The sequence below is a fragment of the Saccoglossus kowalevskii genome, chromosome 6, assembly GCF_978046115.1.
Source record: "Saccoglossus kowalevskii chromosome 6, keSacKowa6.1, whole genome shotgun sequence".
NCBI classification, from domain to species: domain Eukaryota; kingdom Metazoa; phylum Hemichordata; class Enteropneusta; family Harrimaniidae; genus Saccoglossus; species Saccoglossus kowalevskii.
Genome location: NC_140646.1, coordinates 39,186,340 through 39,200,808, shown reverse-complemented (window position 1 = coordinate 39,200,808; position 14,469 = coordinate 39,186,340). Strand labels below are relative to the sequence as shown.

Here is a 14,469-nt window from a genome sequence, read left to right as displayed (position 1 = left end):
TCACAGCCTGAGAAATTGGTACATGTATGTGCAAGTGTACTACAACATATACCCTTTTCCGAAAATACAGTATTATTAATACAAGACGTGCAATAGACTTGCTCTCGAGTCGTGTTGTTTTTTCTAAAACAAATAATCAAAACAAGACAGAACAAAAAACAATGTTAAAACGGCATAGAATAATCGCGACATGCTTTTTTGTGAGCACATGTTCCTGAGTGATCATGCAGGGTAAATATTTGCATATATTACGTGGTTATGTTCAACTTGAGATTCAATTAGTACGAGTATTATACACATTACCAATACGTCGCGCCCTCTATCGACGTACTAAGGACCTATCAATGTCGTTCGTTCACAGTGAACGACAACTTTGTTGGTTGTGAACTTATTTGTCATATCCAATCTCTCAAAGTGATATCAAAAGTGTGAGTAGCCCATGATGGCAGCAGTCTACGTCATAAAAGCAACTCGTCACTAGAGGGCGTAAGTTACGGGAAACGCACGTTGTCATGAATTAGAACAAAATCAATATTATTTGTTTCCCGATAGACTACTTTTTACCGCACTTGACACAGCAGCAGATGCAGCCAACTACACAGCAAATGCAGACTATGACGATGGCGACGATAATTCCAATCACAATTCCCAGTCCCATTGCTAGGAACTTACCAAAGAAGCTGAGTACTTCGGCTGTGAAGAAAAGAAGACATAAACGGACGTTTTTAGTGACAGTTCAAATTACAAATATACGTCAATATATGCGTGTAATGATTGTTTACAATTTACGTGTTTGACAGACACAAGACAATTTCGTTGTTGTTCGAAATAACAGAAATATTTTACTTACGTTCGTCACTCAAGTCACCACAGTTGTCCCGTAAATTATTTTTCAACTCACTCGGAATACATCTGTCATTGGAACATGCAAACTCCGTGGTCGCATCACAGGGGGTCGCTGAAAACAAAATATGAATTTTTAAATTAAGGTAGAAGCTTACTCATGAATGCAAGTAACCATAATTTATTCATTTTGAAATAAATTGCACCTCACGGACAATATAAGAATATTGACTAACAATTTTTAGTGAATAGTGTCCATTTTGTCAGTATTATAATGCGTTTTACCATGAGAGATACCATATCTCAAATTTCAGGCTGGTGACATAGACTGAAAACAACTATGTGTTGTGAATGATGACGGGATAGTTTTTGTTGTCCTAAATATTTCAACAATTTTAGTTTTAAAAAGTGTCAACAAATACAATTTTTCTTAAATATTGTGTTCTATGAAATTGTTCTAAAATAGCGATTTTTGAAAAACATTGAAAAAGTTTCTCAAAATACGTCACTGTTACACACAGAATGCAATTTAATCTAAATCCAGCGAACATTGTCATGCGGCAAACTTTCTCCAACATTATCAGTAGATTATGTGGATTATAATGAATTTGCTCTACTCATTAAAGGGCAGTAGTCGTCGCGCCACGCATGCGCGAAATATATGGGTCTCATATAAACAAAGATGGCGACTTTGACTGTTGTGCAGATCAATGTGTACAAACTGGGACGTTACCAAGCTTTAATTAGGAATGTTTTAGGCTATTGCAAAGTATAGAAGGAGTTACTAGCGGTAATACGTACAAGTCGTGACCAGGTCAAACCTCATACTTATGATTTCCATCAGAAGAGCGCATTGGATTGTGGGAAAATCAATGTTTATCAACAGAAATGTCGCACATGCGCAGCGCGACGACTGCCGCCCTTTAAGTTCCTTACAATATCAGTACACAGATTAACTCAGATGTTTCATAGTCATTGAACTCTGACCTCCAGTAATACAGGCATATATCGAGTCGGATGTACTTTGTGAAGAAGATATATATCAATGATTTCTTACATGTATATAGATTGAAATTAATGATAAATCCATACGAATTGTCGCTGTTGTCTGTAGTCCAATAGAGGACAGTTTCATTAGTCGATGTGGCATAACCATAGCTTGGTACGTTGAGGAGATCACCACATAACCCGTCTGTCGGCGATAACCAACTGCCAGACTCGAGACTCCCATCCCAGATGGACAGCGCATCGGCATCGGAGCACGTTGACGTACTACCCGTGTCCACCTCAAAGCTCACAAAGATGAGTAAAATCTTCTGGCCCTCTGGAGCTGTTATGGTTACATTGCAATTCATATTATCTTCGTAATAGAGTGATGCACTCGTATACAACACACCATCCGGGTCACTAGCTGTCAAGCTGATGACTTCACCACATTCACTGTCCATAAAATACCCTAAAAGAAGCAATCAGAAATGATTCACATCATTTCTACGTCAAATAGGCTCCAATAACAAAATAATACAATTGTCTATGAATCGTACAATCTATGTCACCGCCCACCATGATTTTTCATTCTCAGAGGAGACTAAAGTTCTCAAAACCAACAAATCATCATTATTCATCATTTCACACAATTATGTACATCAATGTTTTCAGCAACATATTCGGCGACTCTATATTTGCATTAACAGAACCTGTTTTAGCTTCATGATATGGGAAAGGGAAAGAAACTGAAATTAAACACATTAAATCTTTTTCACTTTTGAGTAGTATTTTGACCTCTGAGTTCAACCCCACGTGTTGGCGAGGTTCTGAATTGATAACTGTTATTGATAGTATTAGAATATCCCACACCCAAATTTTCGGATCATGTGATTATACTGTCAAGGTCTCGCGGTACTTTCGAAAGGGTGGAATGGGGAAGGGGGCTTCTGAACAAATACGAAACCGCCATGGACGATAAATCGAACATACACGCGGAATTCATGATGTAATACATATTTATTTGGACGATTGTTTTGATGACATACATCGCGACTAGTTCGAATTAAGATGAATAATAAGGCCGATGTGATGAATTACTCGGGTAAATAATTTCACGTGATACATAATCCCGTAATTGGTCTGTTAGAAATCAAAACATGGTGCTACTACTGTGCATGACAGAGAACATCCGCATAGTAACGGTAATATTTACCGGCCAAACGTTGAAAATACTAGCACATTTTATAATATAAGCGCCTCGATATTTTCAGCATTTCTGAAAAACAAGATATCACCTATATGCTAATTTAAAGCGTAAATCAATGCAGTTCGACAATTTCATAACAATCGTTTGTATTTTAAATAAATGAGCCAAAAAATGCCTAGACACAAAAAAACACTGATTCAAAGAGTAGCGGATGATTACAATAAACATGACTGATGCCGATTACTCTAAACACAACAAGTAACATTAGTCGTTGCACGGTGTTAATAAACACGTTTGATCAAAGTCACTAGTGTCCTTGGTTTTACGACAGATCTATATTCCACCATTGACATGCTTCTGATTATTGTTTCAATAATTCACAAAACACAACAAAATGTCGAACGCTGGTCGTTTTAAACTATCGGGCTAAATCGATTTCCGCTAGTATGACAATGAAAGTGGAAATTTTAATTACGTGCGGTGTGAAACCAACACCTAATTATAAATGCAAATTGGCAACAGTAATCACGCGACGAAGACAGCGCAGTTGAAGATGAGTGTCAATGATGGATGGGCTGTTATGGACGACTAATTAAGTTATTTATAAGCTAATATGTCAGAGACGCATTATGAACATCTCACTACTCGAATGAATATGTAGATATGTTCAATTTTGAATATTATATGAAACTGTCAGAATTATGGAAGGTCTATTATGCCCCATGATCACCATCTCTGGGATGTGACCATGGCCAGTGATCCCACGACAAGTGTAATACATGTACTAGACAATTAGGATAGTCACGAAGACACATATTATATATAATAATATGAATACAATAAATAGATTATTAGGCAATATCCAGATAACAATATGTTAATTTGTTGACTGACTGAATATCTGGCAGACTATTGTTTTGTGGGATTGAACGCCCTCTGTCCCTCTTTTTTACTTATTTCAGTTTGTGCCAGGTGCCTCGCTTAAATATTGGACTTTCAATAGACTGGTTTTACTGTTCGAAATGGACCCCTCCATTAGCTTATCTCTCTGCACATTTGCATCGAAGGATAAAATGTTCCAGGTTTTCACCTTTTTTCTCAAAACATGAACAAGTGCTGTATTCAGGAGTGATATTTTTAATCCGGCTTTTATCTATTGTTAAATTTGTTATTATATTATTTATGTCCTCTTGCCATGTCCATAATTCAGTTTGTTCGTTTTTGTGACTCGGGTATTTAAATAAATAAATACTACATAGATATATTTTTGTCTTAATTCTTTCATGTTAATTAACCTAAATTAATTTTAATTCCATTGTAAGTTTCTTATCTACTTTTCATTGTGTTCACCCAAGGTCACAAATTATTATTTCTCTGAGCTTTTTGAATAAATTGCCCTACTCTTCTTCGCAATGTTTTTAATTTTTCAAAATGAGAAGTGTTATAATTTCACCATCGTATTCTAGTAACGGCCCTGTTAATGTTACCATGGTTTCCTAAGACTGCTTTTATTGTAATTTATCAAATTTGTCAGATACCTTGATAGAGTAGGTATGGACAGGCAGGTTGCATGTAAACCAGTAGCCTGAGTATTTGTATTCAAATGATTCGTTAATCTCTTAATGTTATACCTAGAGTTTAACTCATTTTATAGCTTTTATGCCATCACCAAATAATACCATACTTTCAATATGGTCATATGTAAGTTTTATGACACGCCTTAATTTTTTTTCTTATTCCATTTTTCTATAGTGGACACCATAGTCCTTCCTACCAAAACCTGTCATAGGTCATAAGTCTAGGAAGGTAAAATATGTGTATTTTACGACTAACTGCTAAACCTTTTAGAATTAAAAATTTGGTCAATTTTACGCTCTGAACGCCCATTGTATTTCACCAAGAATATCCTATTGTATATTTACCTATAACTGAACTCAATGCGACACTTAACGCCGACTTTACCCTTTTCAAGTATTAGCTTAATTTCTTGGTTTAGGATCACTATAAAATATGTTTTTTAAATTAGTGCCTTTTCAAAGGGACCAAAACTCCTGAATGGATCTACCCTCATATAGTTTTACATTAGTGTCAACTTGTTTTTAGTAAGTTTTGGACATGAAACTTATTATCTAAATATGTGTGCCATACTAACTCACCTTGACTGGCAGATATTTTTCATACTTTTTTTTTTTTACCTACTATCTGTTTTCTTTAAGTTATTACAGTTTTAAATTCTCTATTTCTTCTTTGTACCCAATCATGACACGTTTCAACAACAATGTTCAACCAAAAGTTCCATTTCAATATCAACAAATGTGTTTTACTGAACTTCCTTTGTATTATTAATTAAGTTAGTGTTATGGTAATTATTGCTGTTGCCATTGTCATATCATTGATATGAAAAGCGGGCTTAAATAACTCTTCTTGTAAGACTATTAGGCCACAAAATCAATTAGTCTGTATCCATTTCCACTATATAACGTTGTAGCCATGGAAACGCGCTTGGGAACTCTTTGACTGTCGATCGCCTTGTATTAATATAGCTCAGTGAAATATCAAGAATATATAGTTCGGTTTCATGTTCCCCATTTCGATGTATTCCCACGATATATGTCTATCCACAACATACTATAAGCTCTGTTATGGAGTGTTTTTATTTTACTGATACTGCCCCCCACACACACTGTTGATCTACTTTCAAATGAATTTGTTTTTCAGCTATACTCGAAGCTCATGTCATTTATCAAAACGCACACTTTGTTTCTTCTCTGTTGTTTCAAATGTGTCAATGAATGTCAATGCTGTTTAATGACCTTTTTGAATGCACCAAATAACATTGAATTGTTGCTATGGTGATGTGAACGGTTATAATCTGAAAACATAATACATGTATTATTCATGGTGTAACTAATTAATAATACACAATAATGCTTGGTCATGCTTAGATAATTAAAATGAATATTACAGTGTTCTACAAACAATATAGATCGTAAGGTGATTGGGAACAGTTATTAAAGTAGAAAGACACGATAAAATCGATGTCAAATGATGACATGATGTCTTGTAATAAGGTGAAATGAAACATATATATATCCGTTAGTCACCACACACAAGATATCGAAAGTAGAATTTGAAACGATGAATGTATTTGTACGACAATTGAAATCGTACATTATGTTGATTGGTGGGGCACCGTGACATCGATTGGGGTTCAAGGTATTTCACCGATTAAGATGGCCACAATTTGTATGATGCGCATATTAAGGTAGAGATGCAGTTTTCCTGACAGGTATTTTAATTAGTTAATTAGGAAACCAAGATGACCTCCCTTGTCCACAAAACTATATATTTTCAGAAATCTTATTGTATGAATTTTTAAAATTATGTTAGTATTTTTTTTATGAACACTGTAGTTTGAAATATGCACAAAAATATGCTGTTTGGATCAAAAGTGATTTAAAAAAAAATAGCTTCTAAACCATGCTTCTGTTTCCCGTAAAAAATGGTTTATTAACACCCTGGCAGTTGTCCGTACGATTGTAGTAACACTGTTCAACCAAAAACAATGCCCCGACGGCGTTTTGAAGATACACACATTGTCAATCATTTGTGAAAATTTCAAAACAAAAGGTCAAAGCGTCTAGGAGCTATTTCTGGGATGTGCACTAAAAAGAAGCTGAGATTCGTCAGTAATAGAGGATGACCAGATGAACATCGCGTCTTCACGCAATCAACTTGAACCCAATCGACCACGTGATACCATAAGATACTAAGTAGCAAAGCTAGTCAGCCATTTTATATTTTTATGTCAATCCTTGAAAGGTTCGAGAAATTGTTATTTTTATAAAAGTGAAATATAAAAGACTAGCCTTACAAATGTCACGCGAGGGTGAACTAACCGCTCAAGTTTGAGATGGAACAAAACAATACAGATAGAATAAAATTACTAGAAATGTCGCGTCAACGACGATATAAGACTTACAAGCTTTCACTTGAACTTGAATGCATGCTAATGTCACGATTACAATCAATACCAGTGACGCCATCCTTCAAGATGATGAGTAAATGTCTCCACCACCAGTCCAATGCTGTAAATGGAGGGTGCATCGATAATGATAATGAACAGGTAATGATGTTGGTCATCGTTTCCATGGCAGCACCATATTACATATTCATTCTGTTGTATAGCGTCATCATCTCATTGTGTACGCCATCAACGACTTCATCTCTTAAATTCATTTAAAATAACGTGAACCACTGAACCTTGGATTATTGTATTTTCTATTAGACGTTTGACATTTCTATCATACTGCCATGCTTTCATATAAAGATCATTCTCAATAATTAGTTTTATTGTCTACATTAATTGAATTGAATTTCACTTTCTTCTGAAAATAAAGTGAAAACATGGTGTTATCACCTAAATTAGAATGCCCAGTGGGAGCTCTGCTTGTAGTATTTTGTCGTAGTTCCGTATATCAATGTATACAATATTTATTACACAATTCATAATTACAACTAATTATATTATTTGCACGCCCAATAGCATTTGTAATTGCATAATGATCACATCTCATTTCACCGCGGTCTAATAACTTGGAGTTTTCTGTAATAACCTCTGTATCTGCATTCTATAATACTGCAGAGGTAAAAATGTAGGTTGTGTACAATAAATATTGTTCAATATGATTTTCCGTTCACTGCGAGATCTCGTGTAATGTGCGAAAGACGTGGATCGAACGTCTACCGCAAAAAACGAATGATTATTTTCGAACTTTGATTTCTGATTTTATAATTCAATGTCAACATCTTTGAGAGATAAATATGGTGTTGAGATAACTTCATCAAAACCGACCATCATAAAATACGTATAGCAGATTATTAAAGGGCGGTAATCGTCGCGCCACGCATGCGCGAGATATATGGGTCTCATATAAACAAAGATGGCGACTTTGACTGTTGCTCAGACCAACGAGTACAAACTAAGACGTTACTAAGTTTTAATTAGGTAATTTTCATGTTATTGGAAGGTATCGAAGGAGTCACCGGTGGTAATTAGTGCAAGTCACGCCCAGGTCAAACCTCATATTTCAATTCAATTAGAAGAGCGCATTAGGTTGTGGGAAAATCAATGTTCATCAACACAAATGTCGCACATGCGCAGAACAACAACTACCTTTAAGCGTAGAAATACCCTCCAAAAACCTGCTCCAAAAATACTTTCGCGATTGACGAATCTCGCGTGATGTTCTGGCGCCACTACAACGCTATGACCTTTGATCTTTGTTTATTCTGTTTTTATGTTTGATTTCACGCATAATGCGGAAATGGTCATGTTTATTTTTTTATAAATAAAATGGAAAGATGCAAAGGTCAGTTCTCTCCCGAAAGCAGGTAATAAATGTAATAAATATATATAAGTTTCGCAATGTACCCTGAAAATACACCGCTTTATTAACCAACCGTACATTCAACGAACTAAAACGCCGTATTGTGAAGACCCAGTTACCAGTATATGTTTTTTCATTACAATAGTGTGGTAATAACTGTCTTATGCAAATACAAAATGTAGCTGAAAGTAAATAAAGCGAGTTAGATATAGTAAAATGAATTCAAGTATGTACGCCCTCTTGCGAGCCTAGCTGAAAGATAGCATTACTAATAATGACTCTTTCTAAATGAGGGCGCATGTCAAGATTCACGTTTTAGCTAATCGTGGTTTCACAAATTTCAACTTTAGTTGTTCCTTTGTTTTGAGTCACAAATAAAGCGATAGATTTTGGCTTGGGCAGAAATTAGTTTACAAAGTGCAACAAACTGAATTAGATGATGGTCTTGATCGATGGGTAAGAATGTAGCGCTCTCATAACGTAAACTTGAAGGCAGTATGTTATTAAGTTTAAGTTGAAAATGAGTCATTTTCGAATAACATTCAGGCGTTCTTAAAGGGACAATGTGAAGAATGTTTGAGCATACTTTTGATTACAAGTAAAATATATCGTAAATTAAAAGTCTTGTTTTGTCACGATGGCAGTAATTGTTAAAATAAATAATGAAAACGTTAGTACGCGTGCAACTTGGGCTTATATTTACATAGGTAATTCGAAGCGCGAGCGCCAAAATATCGTTTTATTCAACGTTAAAAGTATCACAGTGTACATGTTTTGATCAACATGTAAATTTAAACAAAATTATACAACATGCTAACATCTTGACATATTCAAAGCCTACTCACATTACCTCTTTCAACCCATAGATTCTACAATGTACTAGTTCACAGTGTTACGTGTTTTTTTTACAAGACAACTTTTATTGTTTCAAACCTTTAGTATTTCAAAAAAATACATCATTTATAAAATTTGATGCAGAAAATTAACTCAAAGCTTTACATATCTGCCATTTGTCAAGTCACAGTAAATATGTAGACGAGTACGTCACATAGTACTATCATAACTAAAACACATAGCTCTGCTGGAACACAAAAGATGAACAAACGAGATCCAATCCCATGCACTCTGGCACTTCTCATTCAACCATATATCGACACATCGGTGAGCACTACGCCCCAAACTGCTGCCACCCTCGTATACATCTCACATTAGTGCAGCAGTGACGTCAAGCGAAGGTAGACTACACTGGATGAGGCGTTCCCAAATTAATTATATATTTATACCTCTAGTTCGAATCAAACATTATTATCCCAATAGTTAATAGTTGGAATAAAAGTCACGTGACCACTCTTATTACGAGTTACGTTATCCTCTGTTAAGGCATCCGTGGCGTAAATAGATAAACGGAAGGCAGTTCACATCCCACCGAGTTTTCAGCATCGATATTGCTTTGATGTCGCCAGTCAATAACGACTGTAAAGCCAAACACAGTTACCATGTTTAAAGACATTACTGACACCCTTCTTTTGACGTCACAGAAGCGCTTCGTCGCTAGATGGCGCACCTTTAAGAACACATGTATCCTCGGGGGCGGAGCTACGTCACGGACGTTCTACGTTGCTAAGACGCGCACCACTGTACCACGTATTTCTATGGGCTTTGTGCGCGCTGCTGTGGAATGCCGGTGGAGCCGGTGAAAACTCGAGAAAACAACACAAACTCAACTTTGAAGTAATCCTGAAACAACCAAATTCATATATGTTACACACGTAGGGCTAATCTTGTTACACTGTTCAGGGGACTCTCATCAACCACCGCAAAGTACCGTTTTCTGCGAGTTTTCGGTCTTTGTTTTCACCGTGAGGGTTGCCAGGCGGTAGAAAATGCCCGGATGTCCGCCCCCGAGGATACTTTGATTTGTCACAGCTAGCCAGCTACTACAACGACTATGCGATCATATCTCACAACATGCTATGCACAGATGAATTACAGGTTGATCAGATTGCTTACAAAACAAGGCGCATACAAACACTTTCAATCAAATACTACTATCCTAAAATCGTATGTCATAATGATACCTTGACAAAAAAATATTGATTCGAATAATTCTTAAGAGGACGGAGAAAGTCTTCATTTGGGATAAATAGCAATAAATAACTGTTCACATAAAAATAAAGTGTAAATGATAGAATTATTCATATGTATAACAGGAAACAGCGCCACCAGCGGCAACATACAAATTTGGAATGGGGCCTTCTAAATGCACTGCACGTAAATGATATATGCTTTGTCGCTTCCACCTTCAGATGATGAACCGATTAGAGTAAATTATCTAAATGATATTTAACTTGATATATGTTTTTGTAGAAAGGTTAGACAATTATTGTGCGCATTTTCCTTGCTTGAATTACTATTTGTTAAAATAACTTATCATTAGCAAATTGTATATGAAGACCCATACTATGTTTATTCTAAGGACGATTATGATGATTTTTTGCCACTTTCCAAACAAGTATATAAATAACAGCGATTTTCACAATCCCAAATTCGAAATAATTATCAAAATGCGACTTTTCTAATATAAATTGCATCACATCTAAACATGGATAAATACATCCTTAAATCGTTGACAAAACACGACACATTTAGCTTTCTTTTGAGCTAACACATAAACAAAATTTAGAACCATAGAATATTTTTTCTATCCCCTAATTCAGAATAAGAGAAATGCCAAGGAAAATGGCAAATAAAACAAGATATGTGTCATTTTTGAAATAATGTTCAAATAAGTTTCCAGAAAAGCATTTCAATTGATTAAGAATTGATTCATGCAACAACAAAAAAATGTTTTCGTTCAAGAAAATTTCAAAAGTTTACGTAACAAAGAGTGCCGCCATTATGATCATCTCTAGCGCGTCGCTAATGTGGAATCTCGCCCGCTATGGCTGTATACCGCGTAGCAACGTGTAAGCCAAGAAAGTTGTGTCTTTCGGTCTTTTCTTCGGGGGGTTTCCTTCAGTTATTCTCGCTTGATCGTTATTTCATATATTCAATATTTTGCAGTTACTCAAACACAAACGACCAAGAGACTGAAAACAACACGACGCACTACGATGACGTCAGCAAGGATCAATCTATCAGAAGCAACCGCGAATCAATTGAAAATCAACAATTTGTTTTAATGAATTTGATTGCTGTAGACATACACCCTACGTGCGTGTCACATTTTGTGCATAGTTTGTATAATTTATGTGGCAATTGTTTCACTAAACGAGGTGGGATTTCTCAAACAAACTGAAACAATTCAAGGACGATGAACAAAATATGATAATATAATCGCAGACGAAAGACGAATCTTGGATCCTAAAAAAATGTAATAAAAAGAATGAAAAAAAGCTTAAAAAAGTAAACTAGTCGGTGTCGGGTAACCAGTCTCAGAATATCCCCACCCCAACAATTCTGCATACTTTTTCTTTTCCCCCAAATCGGGCACAATCTATAAACTATTAAACGTGATTTTTAGATTCCCCCATAACTTATATTATGCACTTGTTCACCATTCCTTCTGTCACGTGACTCAATAATGGTTTATCCGGAAATATAATGATCTGTATCAGTAAGTATCTCTCTCTCTCTCTCTCTATCTCTCTCTCTATATATATATGATTATTTGTGTTGTATTTTTGACAAACACAGTGAAGTATAATTATCGTGTTCTAATAATTCAGCAGCTATGAACTAATCTAATGATGGTAAAACTATTAAATGTGGTCGTCTTTGCCGGGTAGTCCTACACTATTTGGCTGAGATGAATGATATGTGACGGTGGTGTAACTGTTTCCGCGTGACGGGGGTCCAGAAGGTGTCTGGTGCGCTGACTGACCAGATGCTGGAGCGACTTGGAGTGTACCAGGTGGAGGCAAAGGCGGAGGCGGTGGTGACATTTGATGTTGAGGAGGAGCTTGCGCTTGGTTATGCGTAGCCATGGAAACTGCTGTGACATTCGGTTGCGTGACATTAGTGACTACGGTCTGAGTCTTGTTATTTCGACAAAAACAGCAATAAAAACCCAGGCAACATGCCACGCAGAGCAGAACTATACCAGCCACAATAGCAATTATAACACCGATACCGAGGGCCACGATCGTTTGGAACACATTCATTGCTTCTTCAACTGTAGTAGCTATAAATAAATAGATAAATAAATAAATTGATAGATACATGAATAAAAGAATTATTAAGTTCAATTACCCAAGATATCAACCAAGATAAGGGCCACGTTGCAGTATTTATATTTGTAAGCGACAAAGATTGCACTGAAATCACGCGACGGTAACTCCTTGACTAGTTAATTCTACATAATCATAGACTGCCATGGACGTTATTAATAACACTTTGAACAATGAGGTCGAGATTCGGTTCGGTAGGTCCGTCATGACTCACTTTCATCGCTGTTGTCACCACAGTTATCTTTGCCGTCGTCTTGCAATGACGAATCCACACACCTACCATTATGACACATAAAATCGTCTGTACCATCGCATGCACCACCTTTAAGAGATGAGAACCAACGTATAGGATAAGTGTAGTATGATAGTAACGCCAGGATGTCATAGCAACAAAATGGGAAGACATATTGTTTATAATAAACGTATAAATGAATGTGGTCTGCATGACGTGGCCACGTCAAATTGACGCGAAGGTGGGTAGAGATAATTATCTTTTTGCCGTTTGATTACTCACCTTCAGTAAAACTAGTATAGACAATATAAAATCCTCTTTTAGACGTGTCTCCGTCTGTCACAAATTGCAAAGTGAGCTGGTTTTCGGTGGACGAAAATGTGCCCGGCGTTTCTGTTCCACAGAGCCCCGTTAATGGGCTGAGACGTGGACTGTGCACGCTACCTCCGTCGAAAATATGTAAATAATCAGGGCACGTTATACCGAATTCTTCAATTTCGAAGTAATCGAACGTGACGACAACTTGGCGCCCAGTGTTGACTTGGATTGTTGTAATGCATGACCGGAAATCATCGTAAAAGAATCCTATCTGAGAGTCAAGAGTTCCAGAAGTATCAGACGTATCGTAAATTGTATTACCACATTCACTGGCCATGTAGTAATCTGGAAAGCACAAAGTATTTAACATAAATATTGTATCCATACTAATATACGACTGTAAAGTTAATTCCCATCAAACTAGACAAAACAATAAAGTTTATTAAATGATGGTTAATTATTGTGTGTTTGTGTAATTGTAATGGTTCAAATGCGTTCTAGTGACAAATGATCACAAAAAGGCAGTTTGTTAGAGAGAATATAATGTTGTATACCAAATCATACATTAACTACAGGGTATGATATTATCTTTGTGAAACCTTGATCACACACTATTTCTTAGAAATCAATGTTATAACGAGCATGATACCACATACCACATATCACCAATGTTAAAGACCGTAATGTCACATATCACACATTATGCCTTAAAAACCAATGTTAAAGACCGTAATGTCACATATCACACATTATGCCTTAAAAACCAATGTTAAAAACCGTAATGTCACATATCACACATTATGCCTTAAAAACCAATGTTAAAGACCGTAATGTCACATATCACACATTATACCTTAAAACCCAATGTTAAAGACCGTAATGTCACATATCACACATTATACCTTAAAACCCAATGTTAAAGACCGTAATGTCACATATCACACATTATGTTTTAAAAACAATGTTAAAGACCGTAATGTCACATATCACACATTATGCCTTAAAAACCAATGTTAAAGACCGTAATGTCACATATCACACATTATGCCTTAAAAACCAATGTTAAAGACCGTAATGTCACATATCACACATTATACCTTAAAACCCAATGTTAAAGACCGTAATGTCACATATCACACATTATACCTTAAAACCCAATGTTAAAGACCGTAATGTCACATATCACACATTATGTTTTAAAAACAATGTTAAAGACCGTAATGTCACATATCACACATTATGCCTTAAAAACCAATGTTAAAG

At 35.9% G+C, this 14,469-nt stretch overlaps 2 protein-coding genes across 2 annotated transcripts; both read right to left on the bottom strand.

The window, feature by feature from the left end:
• Positions 1–415: 415 nt before the first annotated feature.
• On the bottom strand, positions 416–7,118 carry LOC100371835 (CUB and sushi domain-containing protein 2-like). The gene is made up of 4 exons (XM_002738246.4): positions 7,020–7,118; positions 1,901–2,299; positions 851–958; positions 416–693 (listed from the first exon to the last, which is right to left on the bottom strand). Exons 1-4 carry the CDS (start codon positions 7,081–7,083, stop codon positions 554–556), a joined length of 711 nt encoding a protein of 236 aa, XP_002738292.2. The 5' UTR covers positions 7,084–7,118; the 3' UTR covers positions 416–553.
• Positions 7,119–11,990: 4,872 nt separating this feature from the next.
• LOC144358575 (uncharacterized) lies at positions 11,991–13,546 on the bottom strand. The gene is made up of 3 exons (XM_078012239.2): positions 13,171–13,546; positions 12,871–12,978; positions 11,991–12,610 (listed from the first exon to the last, which is right to left on the bottom strand). Exons 1-3 carry the CDS (start codon positions 13,541–13,543, stop codon positions 12,189–12,191), a joined length of 903 nt encoding a protein of 300 aa, XP_077868365.2. The 5' UTR covers positions 13,544–13,546; the 3' UTR covers positions 11,991–12,188.
• Positions 13,547–14,469: the final 923 nt, after the last annotated feature.

Bases quoted from the DNA above. Each gene is read 5' to 3' on its own strand.
- LOC100371835 (XM_002738246.4), bottom strand. From the start codon at position 7,083: ATGGCGTCACTGGTATTGATTGTAATCGTGACATTAGCATGCATTCAA. The intron at 2,300-7,019 runs GTAAGTCTTATA...TGCTTCTTTTAG, and splicing joins TCAAGTTCAAGTGAAAGCTT to GGTATTTTATGGACAGTGAA. The intron at 694-850 runs GTAAGTAAAATA...TTTTCTTCACAG, and splicing joins TGGTGACTTGAGTGACGAAC to CCGAAGTACTCAGCTTCTTT.
- LOC144358575 (XM_078012239.2), bottom strand. From the start codon at position 13,543: ATGGCCAGTGAATGTGGTAATACAATTTACGATACGTCTGATACTTCT. The intron at 12,979-13,170 runs GTGAGTAATCAA...CATCTCTTAAAG, and splicing joins CTATACTAGTTTTACTGAAG to GTGGTGCATGCGATGGTACA. The intron at 12,611-12,870 runs GTGAGTCATGAC...ATTTATTTATAG, and splicing joins TGGTGACAACAGCGATGAAA to CTACTACAGTTGAAGAAGCA.